The sequence below is a fragment of the Capra hircus genome, chromosome 4 (assembly GCF_001704415.2).
Source record: "Capra hircus breed San Clemente chromosome 4, ASM170441v1, whole genome shotgun sequence".
NCBI lineage: Eukaryota > Metazoa > Chordata > Mammalia > Artiodactyla > Bovidae > Capra > Capra hircus.
In genome coordinates, this window is record NC_030811.1 from 69,293,141 (window position 1) to 69,313,777 (window position 20,637).

The window sequence follows — 20,637 nt, forward strand, 5'->3', positions numbered from 1 at the left end:
GCAGAGCTCAGAGGTGGAAAGACTCTTGAGAAGGCCAAGAACAGAATTTAAACCATGGAGCAGAACTTTTCACAGATCAAGCCCTGAGTCTCTGGAGTAGGAGCACTGACTCCAAGACCCTAGACTATCAGAGAACTAACTCTATGGAGTATCAAATAGTGAGAACTCACACAAAGGAAACCATTTGAATACAACAGCTGGCATCACCCAAGCACCCTGTGTAGGACACCTCAGCCAAACAACAAACAAAACAAAAATACAAACCCAATCGTCACCAAACAGGATTACCACCTAACTCAGCCATGGCCATTAGAGGAAAAACAAAAGAACAAAAAAACTCAGCACAAATCTCACCCTATACAAGCTTACACAAACCACTGGACTGACCTTAGGAGGGCAGAAAACAAAAGGAAGAAAGAATTCAGCCTTGAAGCCTGGGAAAAGGAGACCTCAAACACAATAAGTTCAAAAAAAAATAATGAAAAGACGGAGACATACTACACAAATGAAGGAACAAACTATGAACACAAGTCCAAATAAATGAGGAAATAGGCAAACTATCTGAAAAACAATTCAGAATAATGATAGTAAAGATGATCAAAAACCTTGAAAACATAATGGAGAAAGTGCAAGAATCAATTAACAAAGACCTAGAAGAATTAAAGAATAAACACAGAGAGACAAACAACACAATTACGGAAGTTAAAAATACCTTAAAAGGAATGAATAGCAGAATATCTGAAGCAGAAGAACGAATCAGTGAGCTGGAAGATAAAATAGTGGAAATAACTTCCGAAGAGCAGAATAAAGTAAAAACAATGAAAAGAAGTGAGGATAGGCTCAGAGACCTATGGGACAATATCAAACACACGAATATTTGAATTATGGGGGCCCCAGAAGAAGAAGAGAAAAAGAAAGGGTATGAGAAAAGTTTTGAAGAGATTATAGTTGAAAATTTCCCCAACATGGAAAAGGGAATAATCAAGTTCAAGAGGCATGAAGTCCCATACAGGATAAACCCAAGGAGAAACACGCCAAGACACATACTAATCAAATTAACAGAGACTAAACACAAAGAAAGAATATTAAAAACAGCAAGGGAAAAGCAAAAAGTAACAAACAAGGGAAACCCCATACATTTAACAGCTGATCTTTCAGCAGAAACTCTGCAGGCCAGAAGGGAATGGCAGGATATATTTTAAAGTACTGAGAGGGAAAAGTCTACAACCAAGATTACTGTACCTGGCAAGGATCTCATTCAAAATTGATTGAGAAACAAAAAGCTTTTCAGACAAGCAAAACTTAAGAGAATTCAGTACCACCAAACCAGCTTTACAATAAATGATAAAGGGACTTATATAGTCAAGAAAAACAAGAGAGGAAAAAGATATACAAAATCAACCCCAAACAATTAAAGAAAATGGCAATAGGAACATATATAGCAATAATTACTTTAAATGTAAATGGATTAAATGCTCCAACCAAAAGACACAGACTGGCTGAATGGATACCAAAACAAGACCCATATATATGCTGTCTACAAGAAACCCACTTCAGATCTCAAGACATACAGACTGAAAGTGAGAGGACAAAAAGATATATTCCATGCAAATGGGAGGCAAAAGAAAGCTGGAGTAGCAATCCTCATATCAGACAAAATAGACCTTAAAGAATATTACAAGACATAAAGAAGGACGTTGCCTAATGATCAAGGGATCAATCCAAGAGGGAGACATAACAATTGTAAATACTTATGCACCCATCATAGGAGCACCTCAATACATAAGACAAACACTAACAGACATAAAAGGAGAAACTGACAGTAACACAATAATAGTAGGAGACTTTAACACCCCACTCACACCAATGGACAGATCATCAAAACAGAAAATTAATAAGGAAATGTAAGTCTTAAATGATACATTAGATGAGCTGGATCTCACTGATATCTCAGGACATTCTATCCAAAAGCAAAAGAATACACCTTTTCAAGTGCACATGCAACATTCTCCAGGATAGACCACATCTTGGGTCACAAATGAAACCTCAGTAAACTTAAGAAAATTTAAATCATATCAAGCATCTTCTCCAACCACAACGCTATGAGACTAGATATTAATTACAAGAAAAAAACTGTAAGAAACACAAACACATGAAGATTAAACAAGAAGTTTCTAAATAACCAACAGGTTACTGAAGAAATAAAAAGAGAAATCAAAAAATTTCTAGAAACAAGTAACAATGAAAACACAACTCAAAACCTATGAGAGGCAGCAAAAGCAGTTCTAAGAAGGAAGCTTACAGTAATACAATCCTACCTCAAGAAACAAACAAAAGCTCTTTTTGCCGCATCTACTGCGAGAATGAAGACCATTCTCAGCAATCAGACTGTCGACATCCCAGAAAATGTCGACATTAACTTGAAGGGACGGACAGTTATTGTGAAGGGCCCCAGAGGCACCCTGCGGAGGGACTTCAATCACATCAGTGTAGAACTCAGTCTCCTTGGAAAGAAAAAGAAGAGGCTCCGTGTTGACAAATGGTGGGGAAACAGAAAGGAACTGGCCACTGTTCGCACAGTCTGTAGTCACGTACAGAACATGATCAAGGGTGTTACACTGGGCTTCCGTTACAAGATGAGGTCGGTGTATGCCCACTTCCCCATCAACGTTGTTATTCAGGAGAATGGTTCTCTTGTGGAAATCCGAAATTTTTGGGGTGAAAAATACATACGCAGGGTTCGAATGAGGCCAGGGGTTGCCTGTTCAGTATCTCAAGCCCAGAAAGATGAGTTGATTCTTGAAGGAAATGACATTGAACTTGTGTCAAATTCAGCTGCTTTGATTCAGCAAGCCACCACAGTTAAAAACAAGGATATCAGAAAATTTTTGGATGGTATCTATGTATCTGAAAAAGGAACAGTTCAGCAGGCTGATGAATAAGATCTCAGTGATCCTGCTGCAGAAACAACAAGATGGCTGCTTGAACTCAGATGGTTCTATGGAGGTTCTATGGACTCAGTTGTGATCCTTTAAAGAGACAATAAAAACTCTTGATTTGAGATTTTTTCCTAAAAAAAAAAAAAAAAGAAAAGAAACAAAAAAACCCACATCAAATAGACAACCTAACTTTGCACCTAAAACAACTGGAAAAAGAAGAACAAAAAAAACACAAAAACCCAAAATTAGTAGAAAGAAATAAATCATAAAGATCTGAGCAGAAATAAATGAAAAACAAATGAAAGAAACAATAGTAAAGATTAATAAAACCAAAAGCTGGTTCTTTGAGGAGATAAACCAAACTGACAAACCTTCAGCCAGACTCATCAAGAAAAAAAGAGAGAAGAATCAAATCAACAAATTAGAAATGAGAAAGGAGAGGTTACAACAGACAATGCAGAAATACAAAGGATTATAAGAGACTATTATGAACAAGTATAAGACAATAAAATGCATAACCTGGAAGAAACAGACAGATTCTTAGAAAAGTTCAACCTTCCAAGACTGAACCAGGAAGAAATAGAAATCATGAACAACCCAATTACAAGCACTGAAACTGAAGTGTGATAAAAAATCTTCCAAAAATCAAGAGAATTCTACCAAACACTTAGAGAAGTGCTAATGCTTATCCTTCTAAAACTCTTTCAAAAAACTGCAGAGGAAGGAACACTTTCAAATTCATTCTATGAGGCCACCATCACCCTGATACCAAAAACAGACAAAGACAACACAAAAAAAGAAAACTATAGGCCAATATCACTGATGAACACAGATGCAAAACTCCTCAACAAAATTTTAGCAAATAGAATTCAGCAACACATCAAAAAGCTCATATACCATGATCAAGTTGGGTTTATTCCAGGGATGCAAGGATTCTTCAATATATGCAAATCAATCAATGTCAGACACCATATTAACAAACTGAAAGATAAAAATCATATAATAATCTCAATAGATGCAGAAAAAGCCTTTGACAAAACTCAGCACCCATTTATAATTAAAACTCTTCAAAAAATGGGCACAGAAGGAACCTACCTCAACATAGTAAAGGTCATATATGATAAGCCTACAGCAAACATTCTCAATGGTGAAAAACTGAAAGCATTCCCCCTAAGATCAGGTACAAGACAAGGGCATCCACTTTCATCACTATTATTCAACACAGTTCTGGAAGTCCTAGCCACAGCCATCAGAGAAGAAAAAGAAATAAAAGGAATCCAAATCAGAAAAGAAGTAAAGCTCCCACTGTGTGAAGATGACATGATACTGTACATAGAAAACCCTAAAGATAATATGAGAAAATTACTAGAGCTAATCAGTGAATTTAGCAAAGTTACAGGATACAAAATCAATACACAGAAATCACTTCTATTTATATATACTAACAATGAAAAATCAGAAAGAGAAATTAAGAAATCAATCCCATTCACCACTGCAACAAAAAGAATAAAATATCTAGGAATAAACTTACCTAAGGAGACAAAAGAACTGTATACATAAAATTATAAGACACTACTGAAAGAAATCAAAGATGACACAAATAGATGGAGAGATAATCCACGTTCCTGGGTAGGAAGAATCAATACTGTGAAAATGACTATACTATTAAATACAATCTACAGATTCAATGTGATCCCTATCAAATTACCAATGACATTTTTCACAGAACTAGGACAAAAAATTTCACAATTCATATGGAAACACAAAAGACCCCGAATAGCCAAAGCAGTCTTGAGAAAGAAAAATGGAGCTGGGGGAATCAACCTTCCTGAGATCAGATTATACTACAAGGCTACAGTCATCAAGACAGTATGGTACTGGCACAAAAACAGAAATATAGACCAATGGAACAAGATAGAAAGCCCAGAAATAAACCCATGCACCTATGAGTACCTATTTTTGACAAAGGAGGCAAGAGTATACAATGGGGCAAAGACAGCCTCTTCAATAAATGGTGCTGGGAAAACTGGACAGCTACATGTGGAAGAATGAAATTAGAACACTTCCTAACACCATACACAAAGATAAACTCAAAATGAATTAAAGACATAAATGTAAGACCAGAAACTATAAAACTCTTAGAGGAAAACACAGGCAGAACACTTGATGACATAAATCAAAGAAAGATCCTCTTTGACTCACCTTCTAGAGTAATGGAAATAAAAACAAAAGTAAATAAGTGGGACCTGATTAAACTTAAAAACTTTTGCACAGCAAAGGAAACTATAAACAAGGTGAAAAGACAACTCTTTAAATGGGAGAAAATAATAGTAAATGAAACAACTGGCAAAGGATTAATTTCCAAAATATACATCAGCTCATACAACTCAATGCCAGAGAAACAAACAACCCAATCAAAAAGTGGGAAAAAGACTTAAACAGACATTTCTCCAAAGACATACAGATGGGCTCACAAACACATGAAAAGATGCTCAGTATCTCTCATTATTAGAGAAACACAAATCATAACTACAATGAGATATCACCTCACACAGGTCAGAATGGCCATCATCAAAAAGTCTACAAACAATAGATTCTGGTAAGGGTGTGGAAAAAAGGGAATGCTCTTGCGCTGTTGGTGTGAATGTAAAGTGATACAGTCGCTACAGAAGATGGTATGGAGATTTCTTAAAAAAACTAGGAATAAAATCACCATATGACCAACCAATCCCACTCCTAGGCATATACCCTGAGGAAACCAAAATTGAAAAAGACACATGTATCCCATTTTTCACTGCAGCACTATTTACAATAGCTAGAACATGGAAGCAGCATAGATGTCCATCAACAGATGAATGGATAAAAAAGTTGTAGTATACACACAATGGAATATTACTCAGCCATAAAAAGGAACACATTTGAGTCAGTTCTAATGAAGTGGATGAACCTAGAACCTATTATACAGAGTGAAGTAAGTCAGAAAGAGGATAAATATCATATTCTAATACATATATATAGAATATAGAAAAATGGTACCGAAGAATTTATTTACAGGGCACCAATGGAGAAAAACTTCCCTGGTGGCTCAGACGGTTATACGTCTGTCTACAATGTGGGAGACCCAGGTTCGATTCCTGGGTCGGGAAGATCCCCTGGAGAAGGAAATGGCAATCCACTTCAGTACTATTGCCTGGAAAATCCCATGGACAGAGGAGCCTGGGGTCGCAAAGAGTCGGACTCGACTGAGCGACTTCACTTTCACTTTCAATGGAGAAAGACATAGAGGATAAGACTTACGGGCATGGGGAGAGGGGAGGAGAGGGTGAGATGTATGAAAAGATAACATGGAAACTTATATTACCATATATAAAATAGATAGCCAACGGGAATTTGCTGTATGGCTCAGGAAACTCAAACAGGGGCTCTGTATCAACCTAGAGGGGTGGGATGGGGAGAGATGGGAGGGGGGTTCAAAAGGCAGAGGATATATGTATGGCTGATTCATGTTGAGGTTTAACAAAAAAACAACACAATTCTATAAATCAATTATCTTCAATTAAAAAATAAATTAATTAAAAAACATTAAAACCTTGGATACAGCTCATAATATGAAAGTTAATGCCTTAATGAAATATTAAAATTGCATCAGGAATACTGTTCTGGCATTAAAAATAAACAATGACATAAAAAAAAGAAAATAACTATCAAGTTTGCTTTGGACAAATGAATGAAACAATGAGCTAGAGTAAGAAGCACAGATGAGATATCAGGCCTGAGAAGTAGGATTAAGTTTTAGATAGCCACCATCCAGAGTGAGACAGGAAGAGATGAATGATAACTGTTAAGGAAGGATGAGAGAAAGCCAGATGCCCTAAAACCCCTCAAATCAATAATTAATGGTACAAATCCGTGAAGTCATCTAATTTTCCCCCATAGCACTGATTTGTTTAGTCACATAAAAAAACTGGTGAACTAATCTAGGTTTGGATCTAAGACTGGGGAGGAGCATAGAAGATAAGGTACAAACACAAAGTTCTAATGAGGCAGTGAACATAACCCATTAAATTTATGTAAAGCCTTTGCTATATGAAGAGCTCAATATATAAATGGTGAACTTTCTCCTGAACCTAAGAAATATCTGCTAATTTTAAGAAAAGAAAGAAAATAGAACATCTTTCTATTTCAAAGAGGGAAAACTTGCATATGAAAAACCACTGAATACAGCCTTCCCTTAATACCTTATATTTGACAGGTTTTATACTCTGGCTATAAAGTGTTTCATCTGCAAAAGGTGATATCACTGAAGGAAAGCAAACTTGTTAGGGAGTACTCACTTTATTTCTGTGAAGACTCAGTATTTTTCTGTAGGAACACTAAGGTGCTGAAAGATTATTTGTCAAATTCCCAGTTGTCTAACTTTAACTGATATAAGGTACATGATAATTCCTTGGAGAAAACATCAGAAAACTGTCTAAGTATTCTATAAACAATATACTGCTGTCCCAACTTGTCTTCTCTAACAAATTTTTCTCTTTAAACTGCTGCAACTGAAAGCGTATGAATAAGATCAGAGAAAATTATTCTTTCCTTATTGACATTACTGCTCAAACTGTGACAGCAAAAGTAAAAAGGAAAAGATGTGAAGATAAAGATAAGCAAATGTGGCATTTTAGTATAAAAATTCTTAGTAATCATCACCTCTAAACTCAAAAAAGTAAATTATTAAACACATGATGTTCTAAGCATAAATGCAAAAAGAAAAGTTTAAAAGAATTGACACAAGATATTTTTACATAGCTCAAAAAAAAACGATTCAAAATAACACTATATTGTTTGTGGATATATACATATATGGTAAAAGTATAAAGACATGCATAGGAATAAAAAATACCAACTATAGGAGACTGCTAATCTCCAGGAGGAAAAAGGTAAGTCTCCATACATTTTCGACTGTCCAAAATACTTAATAATTTAAAGAGAACTGAAAATGTTAGTGCATAGCAGAAAAGCAAAAACCAGTGTTATCGTTGGACTACTAAAAATGCCTGACTCAAAAGGAGCTTTCATTTGTTTATTAAGATTTCCAACTAGTACAGAATACGTATGAGTTCGGCAAAATATGAAAAATACTTTTTTAAGTGTTAAATGATGACCTCTGGGAGGAAATCAGGAGATACTAAAACAGGAGTTACACGTTAAAGTGAGACTTCAAGGATAGTGAAGGTTAAAGTGGGGACAAAGGTGTTTCTCTACTTATACCTGTTTGTTATTGGTTTTTTAGAAGGAACTTAAAATTTTTTGTAATTAAAGACAAATTTTAAAAGGTTGACAAAATACTTTACCAGAAGGCTCTTTTCAAGTCCTTTCAAGAGACTCCATCACTTCACTGCATCTAGTCCCACTACTCCCAAGACAAGCTCTCTTTTCTGAAAGAAATTTCTGCCTATTCCATCCCATCTAACACTATGCACACTCCTGCATGTACTCATATCCTAGTATTAGGTCTCTTTCAATTATTCAAATTTTATTTAATTCTTTACCTATGAACTCAAGTTCCATTGTCCATAAAGTCACACAATCCTTACTTGGTACAACAGTTAATATTTATATAGTGCCCGTATGTTCTAAGACTTGTATATATTCTCTCATTTTAATCTCCCCTCCCCCCCCAAATAAAAACCCTTTGATTCAATGCATCTTGCTTTTGAAAATGGGGACATTGAAGCTTAGAAGGTTTCCTAACTTGGTCAGGATTACAGAGCCAAGTGGCAGGCTAGTAATCAAATCCAGAACTGTACGGTTTCCCAAATGATTCACTTTCCATTAAACCATGCATCTCTAGCATAGAAGAAAAACATTTTGCCAGATACAATTTTGTGTGAGAATGTGTTGTATTTACAAGCAGACAGTGGATGCTTATTACTCCTTTGATTAATTTCAGTCAGTATCGACAAGTCACACTTCCATGTCAAGGTAATTAAAAAAAAATATTTAGCAAACAGAAAAACGTCATGGGACCCAAGACATAATTATGATGTTTTATAGAGAAACAGAGGCTCTGGAAGTTTAAATGACTTGCCCAAAGAAGCACGCTGAACAGGCAATAGGCGGGAGAAGGTATCCAGATACATTCCTACTTTGTTCTCATTCACACACTGACACAACCAACACAGGCAAAGACTGTAACTAAAATGTACATAACTGGGAACAACTCTTGAGAAACACACAATCAAAATTATAGACAGATAAATGTTGAGAAAAGTGAGTCAAGATTATCAAAGCACGGTAGGCTTAGTCAGAGTAGACCTTTCAAAGGAAGTGGAAGAACTGATGGAAGGTAATCAGCAGTAGCATTCCAAATTTGTATCAGAGGGAAAAATAAGGCAGAGAGAACTCAGAGTTAAGTAAGATATGCAGGACACGTGATATGACTAACATTCACTGTGCTTCCATTATAAAACCAACTCAAATCTTTTACAACACGGAATCCCTGTGAATTGAAACAACTGTGCGAGGTTTGAAACCATCTCTTGACTCTCACCAGAATCTAGGAGCTCCTCGACCAATGAAATATTGCCTGAGGTCAAAGCCTTCTTAAATGTTTCCTGCCTTTCTTCAACGGGTAACGGTCCTTTTAATTTCTAAGAACGAAGGAAAAAAAAATTACTGTTATACATATTTTCATTCCCAGTGCATTGGGAAACAATAATGATTGGTTTTAGGTACATCATTTTAGGGGTTGGGGGGGGAGGCAAAATACAAAATTTGCGTCTAATTCATAACTAAAAAGGGATCTTTAAAGGGAATGGGTAATGAGGTGTTCAAACCCAGAGAGCCATATTGACAACCTAAAAAGGCGTATTTGATGGAAAACACAGTAGGGAAATGAGAGGGAAACTGCGAGTTTGTCCAAAAGCCTGTATTCACGCTGGGAAAAAATTTTAGGGAAAGACAGGCAAGGAAGAGGTTTCATGGCCAGGGAAGGCCGATTCAGGTGCGGCCAAGACAAGGCCTCCTTTGCTACCTGAGCTGTCCGGTCGAGATACCCAATCTCCCAGCCGTCATCCTCACTCTCGCTACTCTCGCCTCCACCGGCCACTGCTAGACCGCGTAGGGGACTCGCCGCCATACCACCCGGCCCTCTCCGCACGGTACTAGCGGCCTGCCTGCCCACCGGCTCCATCTGCGCCTGCGCATTGGGCAGTGCGTAAGCCTGCGCGGGAAAGGCTGTGCGGGCAGGCGCGACGCGCCAGCGCTGGGGCTTTGGACCCTCCAGCGCAGGCGCGTGAGCGCGCGCAGCGGCCCTGAGTCCGGTCTGCCAGTCATAAAACCCTCGGGAGAGGGAAACTGGCCAGCGTGACAGGCTGGGCAGACCTGACCTTGTGCCCAGTGTTGCCAATACTTTTTGAGGGGCGGGAGTCTTACCCTTCTTTCTTTTTAGGGTATTTGCCTGATGAGGTTCTTAGAGTTTAAAGAATGCCCCACTTGTGGCAGGAGCAGAATGGGGTTTCAATGTCACGAAAACTAGGCTTTTGCTCCCATTCCCTTCACCTGTCCCCGCCTGACAAATCCACTGTCAAATGTGCGTCCCTTGGCCAATGCTGTTGGCCAGAATATTTCCTCAAGGAGCATCACCCGCACATTCAGGGAGCGAGCAGATAAATGGGAGCCGACAAAGGAATCAGGAGAATTCTTCCTTTGAATTTCTCGTGATCGCGGATGTCATCGTAAATTTAGAAACTTCAGGACATCAAAACACTTTCACAGATAAGTAATATAGAACCCTTAAAGGAAATGATCAAGCAAGGGAAAGTCAAGAGAGTGGATCAGATGAGTTGGAAAGAAGAAATGATTTAAACTTTCAGAAAGTAAGCAGTACAAACAACTTCAGGTGAAAGCAGCCCAAACTCACTTTTCTGCATCTGCTCTAATTTCTAGATGAAATATTCCTAACACAGTGATTATCTTTGCCAGAACAGACCTATCAATGAATAGGGCACATGCATGTACCCAAAGAAAATTCTAAAAGAATGTGGCCATGCACCAGGGCTTCCCTGGTTGCTCAGCTTGTAAAGAATCTGCTGGCAATGTGGGAGACCTCGGTTCGATCCCTTCAGGGTTGGAAAGATACCCTAAAGGAGGGCATGGCAAGCCACTCCAGTATTGGAGTGGGAGAACCTCCATGGACAAAGGAGCCTGAGGGGCTACAGTCCCTGGGGTCGCAAAGTGTCTGACAAGACTGAGCAACTAAGCACAGCACAGCCATGCACCATTCTTAGGAAGTGTTACAATACATGCATATTTTTCGTTAGGGAGTCTTTGGTGTAAGATTTTGAAGTTATTTATTTCAAAGATTTTCACGGATAAGTATTTTTAAGTAGTGTGGTTATTTGGGGGACAAGATCAGTCTTTCTAAATGAATTCATTCCATAAATGTTCTGGATCATTGAGCACAGTCAGTCATAACTAAGTTTGGGGGAACATCAAAGACAAACTAAGCTGCCTCATGGAACTCATATTCTGTGAAGAAAGACAGTACGCAAGAAAACAAGCAGGATGGTTGCAGATTGTGAGTCAAAGAAATAAGTGCTCAGATTCTGAAATCAAGTTACTTGGGTTGTTTCCCAGCCAAGTCACTTACTACCAGGAGCTGTGTGCTCTTGGGCAATTACTTAGCCTCTTCTTCTGTCAGTTCTCTTATCTGTAAAATGGGGATTATGATAGTACTCATCATATAGGGTTGTTTGGAGGATTAAATAAAGTAATGAGCTTGGAATAAAGGCAGGCTCAATGTAAGAGATTAATAAATCTTGGCTACTATTGTTTTTATTATTTTAGATGGAGTAGTTGACCAGAGCAGAGTCATAAATGACAAGAAGGAGCTAACCATAAGAATTGGGAGAGCAGAGCTTTCTTGGTGGAGGAGATGACTAGTACAAAGTCACTAAGGCAGGAAAAGCTGGGGCCCAGGCCTGGACTAGGGTGGGGCAGTTGAAGGCTCTAGGAAGCAAAATTGAAGACACTCACTCTTAGGGGTCTGTAAGTTCTTCTGTTTTGCACTCTAGGTGTCTCATTCACTTTCCTTTTTCATTGCCTTTGGACCAGAAAGCCCTGAGCCTGGAACTTCTTTGAAGGAAGGGGTATGTGATAAGAGGACCTTGTTGGCCTGAAGCAAGAATTTTTTAGATTTTATTCTAACAGCAATTGAACACTGAAATATTTAAATTGATAAAATACATGTTCTGGTGTGTGTGTGTGTGTGTGTGTGTGTGTGTATGTTTCTATATAAATATACTCAAACTCTTGTAAAGGAGGTTTTTGGTGCCATTGACTAAGATGGTAGAAGATCAAAGGATTAACTTGACATGAGCATCCCAAAATTAACATAGTCAAAATAAATACTCATTGTAGCTATCAGGTTGGTAGTTGGGTTAGTTTAGCTGTGGAGCTCAAAAGAAAGGCTGGTCTTAGAGATACAAATTTTGGAGTCAGCTACACATAATTGATTTTTTAAATGAGAATTTATCTGGCAAGATTTTTTTTGTAAATATAAATGCTATAGACTAAATGTTTGTGTCCCCCAGGACCACCTGCTTCCCAAAATTCATATGTTGAAACCTGATCCTCAAAATTATGCTATTTGGAGGTAGGGCCTTTAGGACGTGACTAGGTCATGAGGGCAGAGCTGGCACAAATAGGATTTGTGCCTTCATGAAAGAAACCCCAGAGAACGCTCTTGCCCCTTCCGTCATGTGAGGACACAGCAAGATTCTTTATGAACCAGGGAGTGAGTTCTCACCAGACACTGCAACTGGCAGCGGCTTGGTCTCGGACTTCCCAGCCTCCAGAACTGTGAGAACTAAATTACTGTTATATTAAACCACCCTGTTTATGATACTCTATTATAGCAGCCTGAACAGACTATGAAAGTGAAGTCGCTCAGTCGTGTCCGACTCTTTGCGACCCATGGACTGTAGCCCACCAGGCTCCTCCATCCATGGGATTCTGCAAGCAAGAATACTGGAGTGGGTTCCCATTTCTTTCTCCAGGGGATCTCCCTGACCCAGGGATCAAACCCGAGTCTCCCGCATTGAAGGCACACGCTTTAACCTCTGCACCACCAGTGGCTTCCCTGAACAGACTATAACAATAGCTAAGATTAATCTAAAACTTAGGTGGAAAGGCAAAGGAACTAGATAGCTCAAACAATTCTGAGAAAAAAGTATAGAGTAAGAGTAATTCTACTTGGTTTTAAGACTTATGTAACTAACATAATCAGGTGTCATATTGAAGAACGAAGAGAACAGAACAGAGAACCTAGAAATAGGCCCATGTAAGTAAGACCAAATGTTTTTTGACAAGGGTGTAAGAGCAGTTCAATGGAGGAAGGATTGTCTTCAACAAATGATGCTGGATCAACTGAATAGTCACATGTTAAAAAAGAAACCTAGACCTAATTTTGAAAACCTCATGTCTTTTCAAAAATTAACTCAAAATAGGGCTTCCCTGGTGGCTCAGTGGTAAAGAATCCACCTGCCAATGTGGAGACACAGGTTCGATCCCTGATCCAGGATGATCCCAAATGCCGAGGAGGAACTAAGCCCATTCACCACAACTACTGAGCCTGTGCTCGAGTTCAGGAGCCACAACTACTGAGTCCTGTTGCTGCAACTACAGGCTTTAGGGGCTGTGCTCTGCAACAAGATAAGCCACCTCAACGAGAAGCCTGTGGACTGCAACTAGAGAATAGTCTGGGCAGCAACAAAGACCAAGCACAGCCAGAAATAAATAAATAAAATTATTTAAAAATAAATCATCTAAAAAATCAACTCAAAATAGTTCATAGATGTACACAAATGTTCATAGCATCACTGTTCCTATTAGCCAAAAAGGGTAAACAACCCGAAAGTTCTTCAATTGATGAATGGATAAACAAAATGTGGTATATCCGCACTATATATGTTAGTTTCTCAGGACAACCAGAACAAATTTCTACAAATTGAGTGGTTTATAACAACAGAAATTTATTCTCTGACCGTTCTGGAGGTTAAAGTCTGGAATCAAAGTGTCAGCAATACCAATTCCCTCAGAAGTCTGCAGGGGAAATCCTTCCCTGTCTTATAAGTTCTGGTGGTTGCTAGCAATTCTTGGCATTCCTTGGCTTGTAGTAGATACATCGGTTTAATCTCTGCCTTTGTATTTACAAGGCATTCTTTTCTGTGCGTCCGTGTCTCCAAATGTCTCTGTCTCTAAATTCCTTTCTTCTTGTAAGGACATCAATTGTATTGGATTAAAGCTCACACAAATTCACTGTGACCTCACCTTAACTTGATTATATTTTCAAAGACCTTATTTCCAAACATGGTTACATTAATGGGTTTTGGGTGGACATGAATTGGAGGGGGCACAATTTATCCTGATACAGCATATATATCACTTAGCATAATGTTTTCAAGATCCACATTGTAACATACTTCATTCCCTTTTATGCTGAATAAGCTGTGGTATTGATTTCAGAAGTTTTTAGGAGGTGGCAGGACCCATTATAAGACTGCTATAACTGTGAGTTGGAGAAGTAGCAGGAAAGATGGAGAAAAGAGGATGCATTCAAAATTTATTGTGAATTAGAATCAGTAGGATTTGGTGACTGTATATGAGGGACAAAGGGACAGAGGAGTCAAAGATACTGTGACAAGAGCTTTAGAAGAGGAAAACATTTTGAGGGAACAGAGATAAGTTTTGTTTTGCATGAAGTCTGAAATGTCTGAGGAACATCCACATCCAGATAAGGTGGAAAACTCCCAGAGAGTCCTGAGCTATCAGTTCAGCTTTACAAACCATCTTCCCAAGAGGTGATAATGAATATATTAAAGGAATGATATTGCCACTCTTGCCAAAAAGTGAGGTGGGTCCGGCTGCTTGCCGCTGAAAAGACATTAAAAAGGCCAAGTTGGTGGAAAGGAAGGTTTACTTTATTATAGATGCCAGCAACTGGTGGGGGTGGGGGGAGGGCACATCTGTCCAAAGGCTGACTCCCCCCAGCTGGCAACCTGTGGAGCAAGAATCTTTACAGACAGAAGGAGGGGGCTACATGCAGAAATAGCAGTCATCTCTAACAGTCATCTTCAAATTGGTCATAGATGGTCTGACCAGTGTCATCTTGATTGTTTTAGGTACTGTTAATCTTCTGTTCCAGGGTCAGTTTGTTTCATTTCTTTGAGGCCAGTTCTCAGAATTGTGGCTGTTCATGTCCTGGGTACGGTCTGGTCATCATGTGGTAAACTTCTCTGCCTGGGGTTACAGAATATGGCTCAGAATATTATCTATAGCCCTCGAGAAAGAACTTAAGGTCCTTGACTTGGCTTAATGACTATATTATTATTATTTAGTTGCCTTTCACTGTTTTCCTTTGTTTCCACATTTCTCATTTCTCTAATTAAATTTATTCTTTGACTAAAGTTTTCCAAGGACAGAAGATAGTCAGAGGACATGGGGTTGAGGGTGGGGGCAAGGACCCTAGAGTCCTGCTCCATTTTACCATGGAAAATGGATAGGCTGACGAGATCAGTTGGCCAATAATTCAGCCTTGTAGAATGACTGTTCTTTTAGAAAGCCACCAAAAAAGGAAGCAATCAAGGGGCCTGAGAAATAATGATCAAAGAAGCAGGAGACTTGGAAAGGATCAATGTCTCAAAAATCTTCCACTGAATTATAACCTAAGATAATAGTAACAGCAATAATAATGAAACTAAATTCATTTTATAGAACTTCCTATATGCCAGTCAATTTTTCAGAAGAGGAAATGGAGACACAGAAAGTAAAGTCACCTGCTCAAAGTCACCTACCTTGGCAGGGCTGGAATTCAAATGCTGGAAACAGCTCTGAAATTCATGCTTTTAGTCATTACATTCTAACACTTATGTAGAAGTTTCCTGGGCCCTGACACTTTTCTAAGTACCTTACATCCATTAATTTCATGTACGCCTCCCTATAACTTTTTGAGCTAAGTACTATTGTCTCCCTTTTACAGGTGAGGAAACTGAAGTACAGAAAGATTAGGTAAACAGTCCAAGATTATACAACCAGTAGATAGGTGGTCAGAATTCACAGCAGACTCTCTGGCTCTGGAATGGGGCTCGGGTTTAACTCAGGGAAGTGTGACACCCACAAAAGCACTCACTCCCAAGAGGGGTACTTGTTTCTCCCGTGAGTTTCACACTGTCACCCCCCTCTAAAGAACTCTGTTGCAAAGCAGATTTCATCTTCCGATTAGTAAACCAGACTCAGAATAAACCTCGATTCATTTTTACAGGTTAATCACAAGCTTCACTTCATTCCTGTCCAGATAAGAAATGGGTCATTTGATTTTGTCTGAAAAGATTTGGGAATTCCCCCAGGGTGACTTCCTGGAGTGGGTCAGAAAGCCACCTACCTTCTTTGTTAATGACCACAGTGTTCTGCTTGGTTCACTGATGACAGGAGGCTGGTAAAACAAAGAGGGCAGGAAACCAGCAGTATCCGAGAAATAAATATTGCTCAAATTTAGGCTCCCCTTAGTTCCTGGGTGGTTTTTTTTTTCATTTGTTTTGCTTTGCTTTGTTTTAACTTTTAAGCTTTGATTCAGATGTTAGTGATGATTAACTAATACAGTTTATTTTACCAGTACCTTGGATGATGCTATATTTGTGGGGAACTTGTTTTAAATTTAATGTTATCACATCATTATAATTCTTGCTTATTTTCTATAGTATAATATTGGGCTGGCCAAAAAGTTCCTTTGGCTTTTAAGTAAAAATAAAAGACACATTTTTCATTTTCACCAAGAATTTTATTGAACAACATAGTCATCATTTTGTTCCACTACCTTCTGCCATTTTCCAGGCAACTTCATAATTCCATCTTCCCAAAACTTTCATCTTTTTGAACAAAGAGCTGTGGCAGGTTTCTTTTATGGTATTCCAAGGTATTGAAATTTTTTCCATTAAGAGAATTTTGTAAAAACCGAAATAAACAGATATCCCTAAGTGCAATGTCTGGTGAATACAGCCAATGAATCAGAACTTCCCAGCCAAGCTGTAACTGTTTTTTACCTAGTCATCAAAGAAACATGCAGTCTTACATTGTCTTGATGGAAGATAATGCATTTTCTGTAACTAATTCTGGACACTTTTCATTGAGTGCTGCTTTCAGTTGGTCAAGTTGGGAACACTACTTACTAGAACTAATCATTTGGTTCTCCGGAAGGAGCTCATAATGAAGGATTCCTTTCCAGTCCCATCATATACACAACATGTCTTTGGATGAAGACTGGCCTAGTAGTGGTTAGATGTCTTTATCTTCATTCAAAACAGTTTTTTAGATTGTATTGTGACAGCTATCATTTCAGCATGCATTAAAAAACTTATCAAAACTGATGAATTTTTACATAGCCATTTTAATATTGAAGATGGAAGAGAAAAGTAACATTTTGGCATGTTACACTTTATTATTTCAAGAAAGGAAAAGCACAGCTGAAACACAAAGAAAAATTTATGCAGTGTGTGGAGAAGGTGTTGTGACTGATGGAATGTGTCCAAAGTGGTGTTTTTCCTTTCTTGAAATAATAAAGCATAATATGCTGATAATGTTGCCTTTTTCTTCCATCTTTGATATTAAAATGGCTATGTAAAAATTCATCAGTTTTGATATTTTTTTTAAATGCACGCTGATATGACAGCTGTCACAATACAATCTAAATAAACTGTTTTGAATGAAGTTAAAGGCAACTAAGCACTGCTAGAGCCATCCTATGGAAAAAAGCAAACATTTTGTCCAACCCAATATATATAGTATACTATACTTTGGACTGCAAGGAGATCCAACCAATCCATCCTAAAGCAGATCATTCCTGGGTGTTCATTGGAAGGACTGATGTTGAAGCTGAAACTCCAATACTTTGGCCACCTGATGTGAAGAGCTGACTCATTTGAAAGGACCCTGATGCTGGGAAAGATTGAGGGCAGAAGGAGAAGGGGACAACAGAGGATGAGATGGTTGGATGCATCACCAACCATATGGACATGGGTTTGGGTAGACTCCGGCAGTTGGTGATGGACAGGGAGGCCCGGCGTGCTGTGGTTCATGGGGTCACAAAGAGTCAGACACGACGGAGCAACTGAACTGAATACTTTCTAGACACGGAGGATGTAAGAAAGACAGGCAAGATTCTTGACCTCAGGGTGTTTTTAGTCTAGTAAGAAAAAGAAACAAATACATAATTATATATTAGGTAATAATTAATTCTATAAGGAAAATTTAACTAGGTGAAAGGAAGAGACATTAGTGGAAGGAAATGGGAATTTGAAATAGGGATTTCAAAGAAGGCCTCTCTGAAGTGTTATTCATAGTGTTATAAGGAGTTACAAGGATTTGACTTCCCATTTTCAAAGGTCATTCTGGCTAAAAGGAGAAAAGACTATATGTAGGGGAGAAAGAGGAGAATCAGAAGCTCCAATTAAGAATCTGCCACAGTAGTCTGGTTTCTCTGTGTATTAGTGTCCTCTGGAGATGATTCTAGCCAGTCCCAGTCTAAACCAATTATATAAAAATCCCTGGGAGTTGATATTTCTCAAGGCTCCTATGGTGATTTTAACATGTAGCCAGGGTTACACAAGGTTGTACAAGAAAGAGGCCAGGCTAGCTCTAGGCTAGCTAGTGCCCCAGGCTAGCTCTAGAGCACTTATCATTGTCCAGTGGGAGAGTATAAAAATCCATAATGATGAGGTTAAACTATTAATACAGGAATAGATTCTTATTTGGACTTGTTTTCTTCATTAATGAATATGATTAGACCAGAGAACTAAACCAATCCTTAAAGAAAGAGTTAAAAATCATCAGGAAATGATGGAAATGGGTATTTGTTAAAAGAAGCATTAACCAATATAATACAAGGAAGTAATGGTTAATGAAAATGTTTGTGTTGTGTTTATTTCTTTAAATAGCATAATATATTACCTAGGTTTGAAAATGATTATAGAGGATAGGTCAAGAGGAGTTATCTTTGGAGGTGGCTAGATGCCAGAGGCAGGGTATATATGTGTTTTGTGGAGATAGCAGATAAGAACTGCTAATATGACATCCAAGTTTTAAGCCTGAAATATTAGGTAAATGGTGGCTAAATTTACTCCAGTGAAGGAAAATGCGTGGAGAAGCAGGGATGTATCTGTATATGTGGAGGTTTATGTGTCAAAGAATATTGAAATCAAGAGTATTGGTTTACTCTTCTTAATGTAGGGAGTGTCAGTAAACTCTAAAATGAAATGTTCTGCAGAGTTGGATACACGTTCACAACCGAATGGTTCCCTGGAATAATTTTCTTTGACTTGATATCTGTTTTTTGTTTGCTTTAACTAAAAAATTTACTCAATAATTTACTTAGCTTATAAAGTATGTTTTAGAACTCGTAGATTTTTAAATTGCTCTTATAATTTTATTTTTTCTTCCTACATTTTTAGTGTATATCTATAAAGCTACTGTATTTCAGATAGGCATGGTGGAAGAAAGTGTCGTAAGAGTAGCTAACCTTTACTCAAAAAGAACATTATATTTGTATACTACTAGGAGACTTAGCAGCAGCAGCAGGAGAAGGCAATGGCGACCCACTCCAGTACTCTTGCCTGGAAAATCCCATGGACAGAGGAACCTGGCAGGCTGCAGTCCATGGGGTCAAAAAGAGTCGGACATGACTGAGTGACTTCACTTTCACTTTTCACTTTCATGCATTGGAGAAGGAAATGGCAACCCACTCCAGTGTTCTTGCCTGGAGAATCCCAGGGACGGGGGAGCCTGGTGGGCTGCCGTCTATGGGGTCACACAGAATCAGACATGACTGAAATGACTTAGCAGTAGCAGCAGCAGGAAATAGTAGAAGCTCATAAGTGCCTGAGTATTTTTATATTAAAAAATGTTACAAAAAATAGAAGTTCTAAAGCAATGGATGAAAAGATGGCAAATGGTGAAGTTCCAGAGCATCTTTTCCAAAAATTTTAAGTTAGTAACATATTAATGAACAGCAAGAAGAGTTCAACAGATATAATGGGCTCTTGAATCAAAGTAGATAGCAAAAAATGGCCATTTAGACAGATTAATTGCTATAAGATGATTAAATTTATCATGTGTTTAAAATACAGTGAATTTAAAATAATATTTAAATAATATTATTACTCTATGTTGAAATTATAAGACAAGGTACATAAACCACACAAATACATATCACACATTCAGTTCAGTAGCTCAGTTGTGTCCGACTCTGCAACCCCATGAACTGCAGCATGTCAGGCCTCCCTGTCCATCACCAACTCCCGGAGTTTACCCAAACTCATTTCCATTGAGTCGGTGATGCCATCCAACCATCTCATCCTCTCCTCATCCAACCATTGTCCCCTTGTCCTCCCACTTTCAATCTTTCCCAACATCAGGGTCTTTTCAAATGAGTCAGCTCTTCGCATCAGATGGCCAAAATATTGGAGTTTCAGCTTCAACATCAGTCCTTCCAATGAACACCCAGGACTGATTTCCTTTAGGATGGACTGGTTGGATCTCCTTGCAGTCCAAGGGACTCTCAAGAGTCTTCAGCACCACAGTTCAAAAGCATCAGTTCTTCGGCGCTCAGCTTTCTTTATAGTCCAACTCTCACATCCATACATGACTACTGGAAAAA

General features: G+C 38.4%; 1 protein-coding gene and 1 pseudogene across 3 annotated transcripts in view; one reads left to right on the forward strand and one right to left on the reverse strand.

Moving 5' to 3' along the window:
• ASZ1 (ankyrin repeat, SAM and basic leucine zipper domain containing 1) overlaps nucleotides 1-10,083 on the reverse strand; it is a 69,296-nt gene extending 59,213 nt beyond the window's left edge. Inside the window, exons 1-2 of one of the 2 annotated variants that reach the window (XM_005679152.2) lie at nucleotides 9,964-10,083; nucleotides 9,481-9,580 (exon numbers count right to left, since the gene is read on the reverse strand). In XM_005679152.2, coding sequence (XP_005679209.2) covers nucleotides 9,481-9,580; nucleotides 9,964-10,068 — 205 coding nt within the window. In that variant the 5' untranslated portion in view covers nucleotides 10,069-10,083. The remainder of the gene's footprint in view (nucleotides 1-9,480; nucleotides 9,581-9,963) is intronic. The other variant, XM_013963306.2, reaches the window with a different exon arrangement.
• LOC102179732 lies at nucleotides 2,343-2,962 on the forward strand (annotated as a pseudogene). The gene has a single exon (XR_001917975.1). The product of XR_001917975.1 is annotated as a 60S ribosomal protein L9 pseudogene (transcript).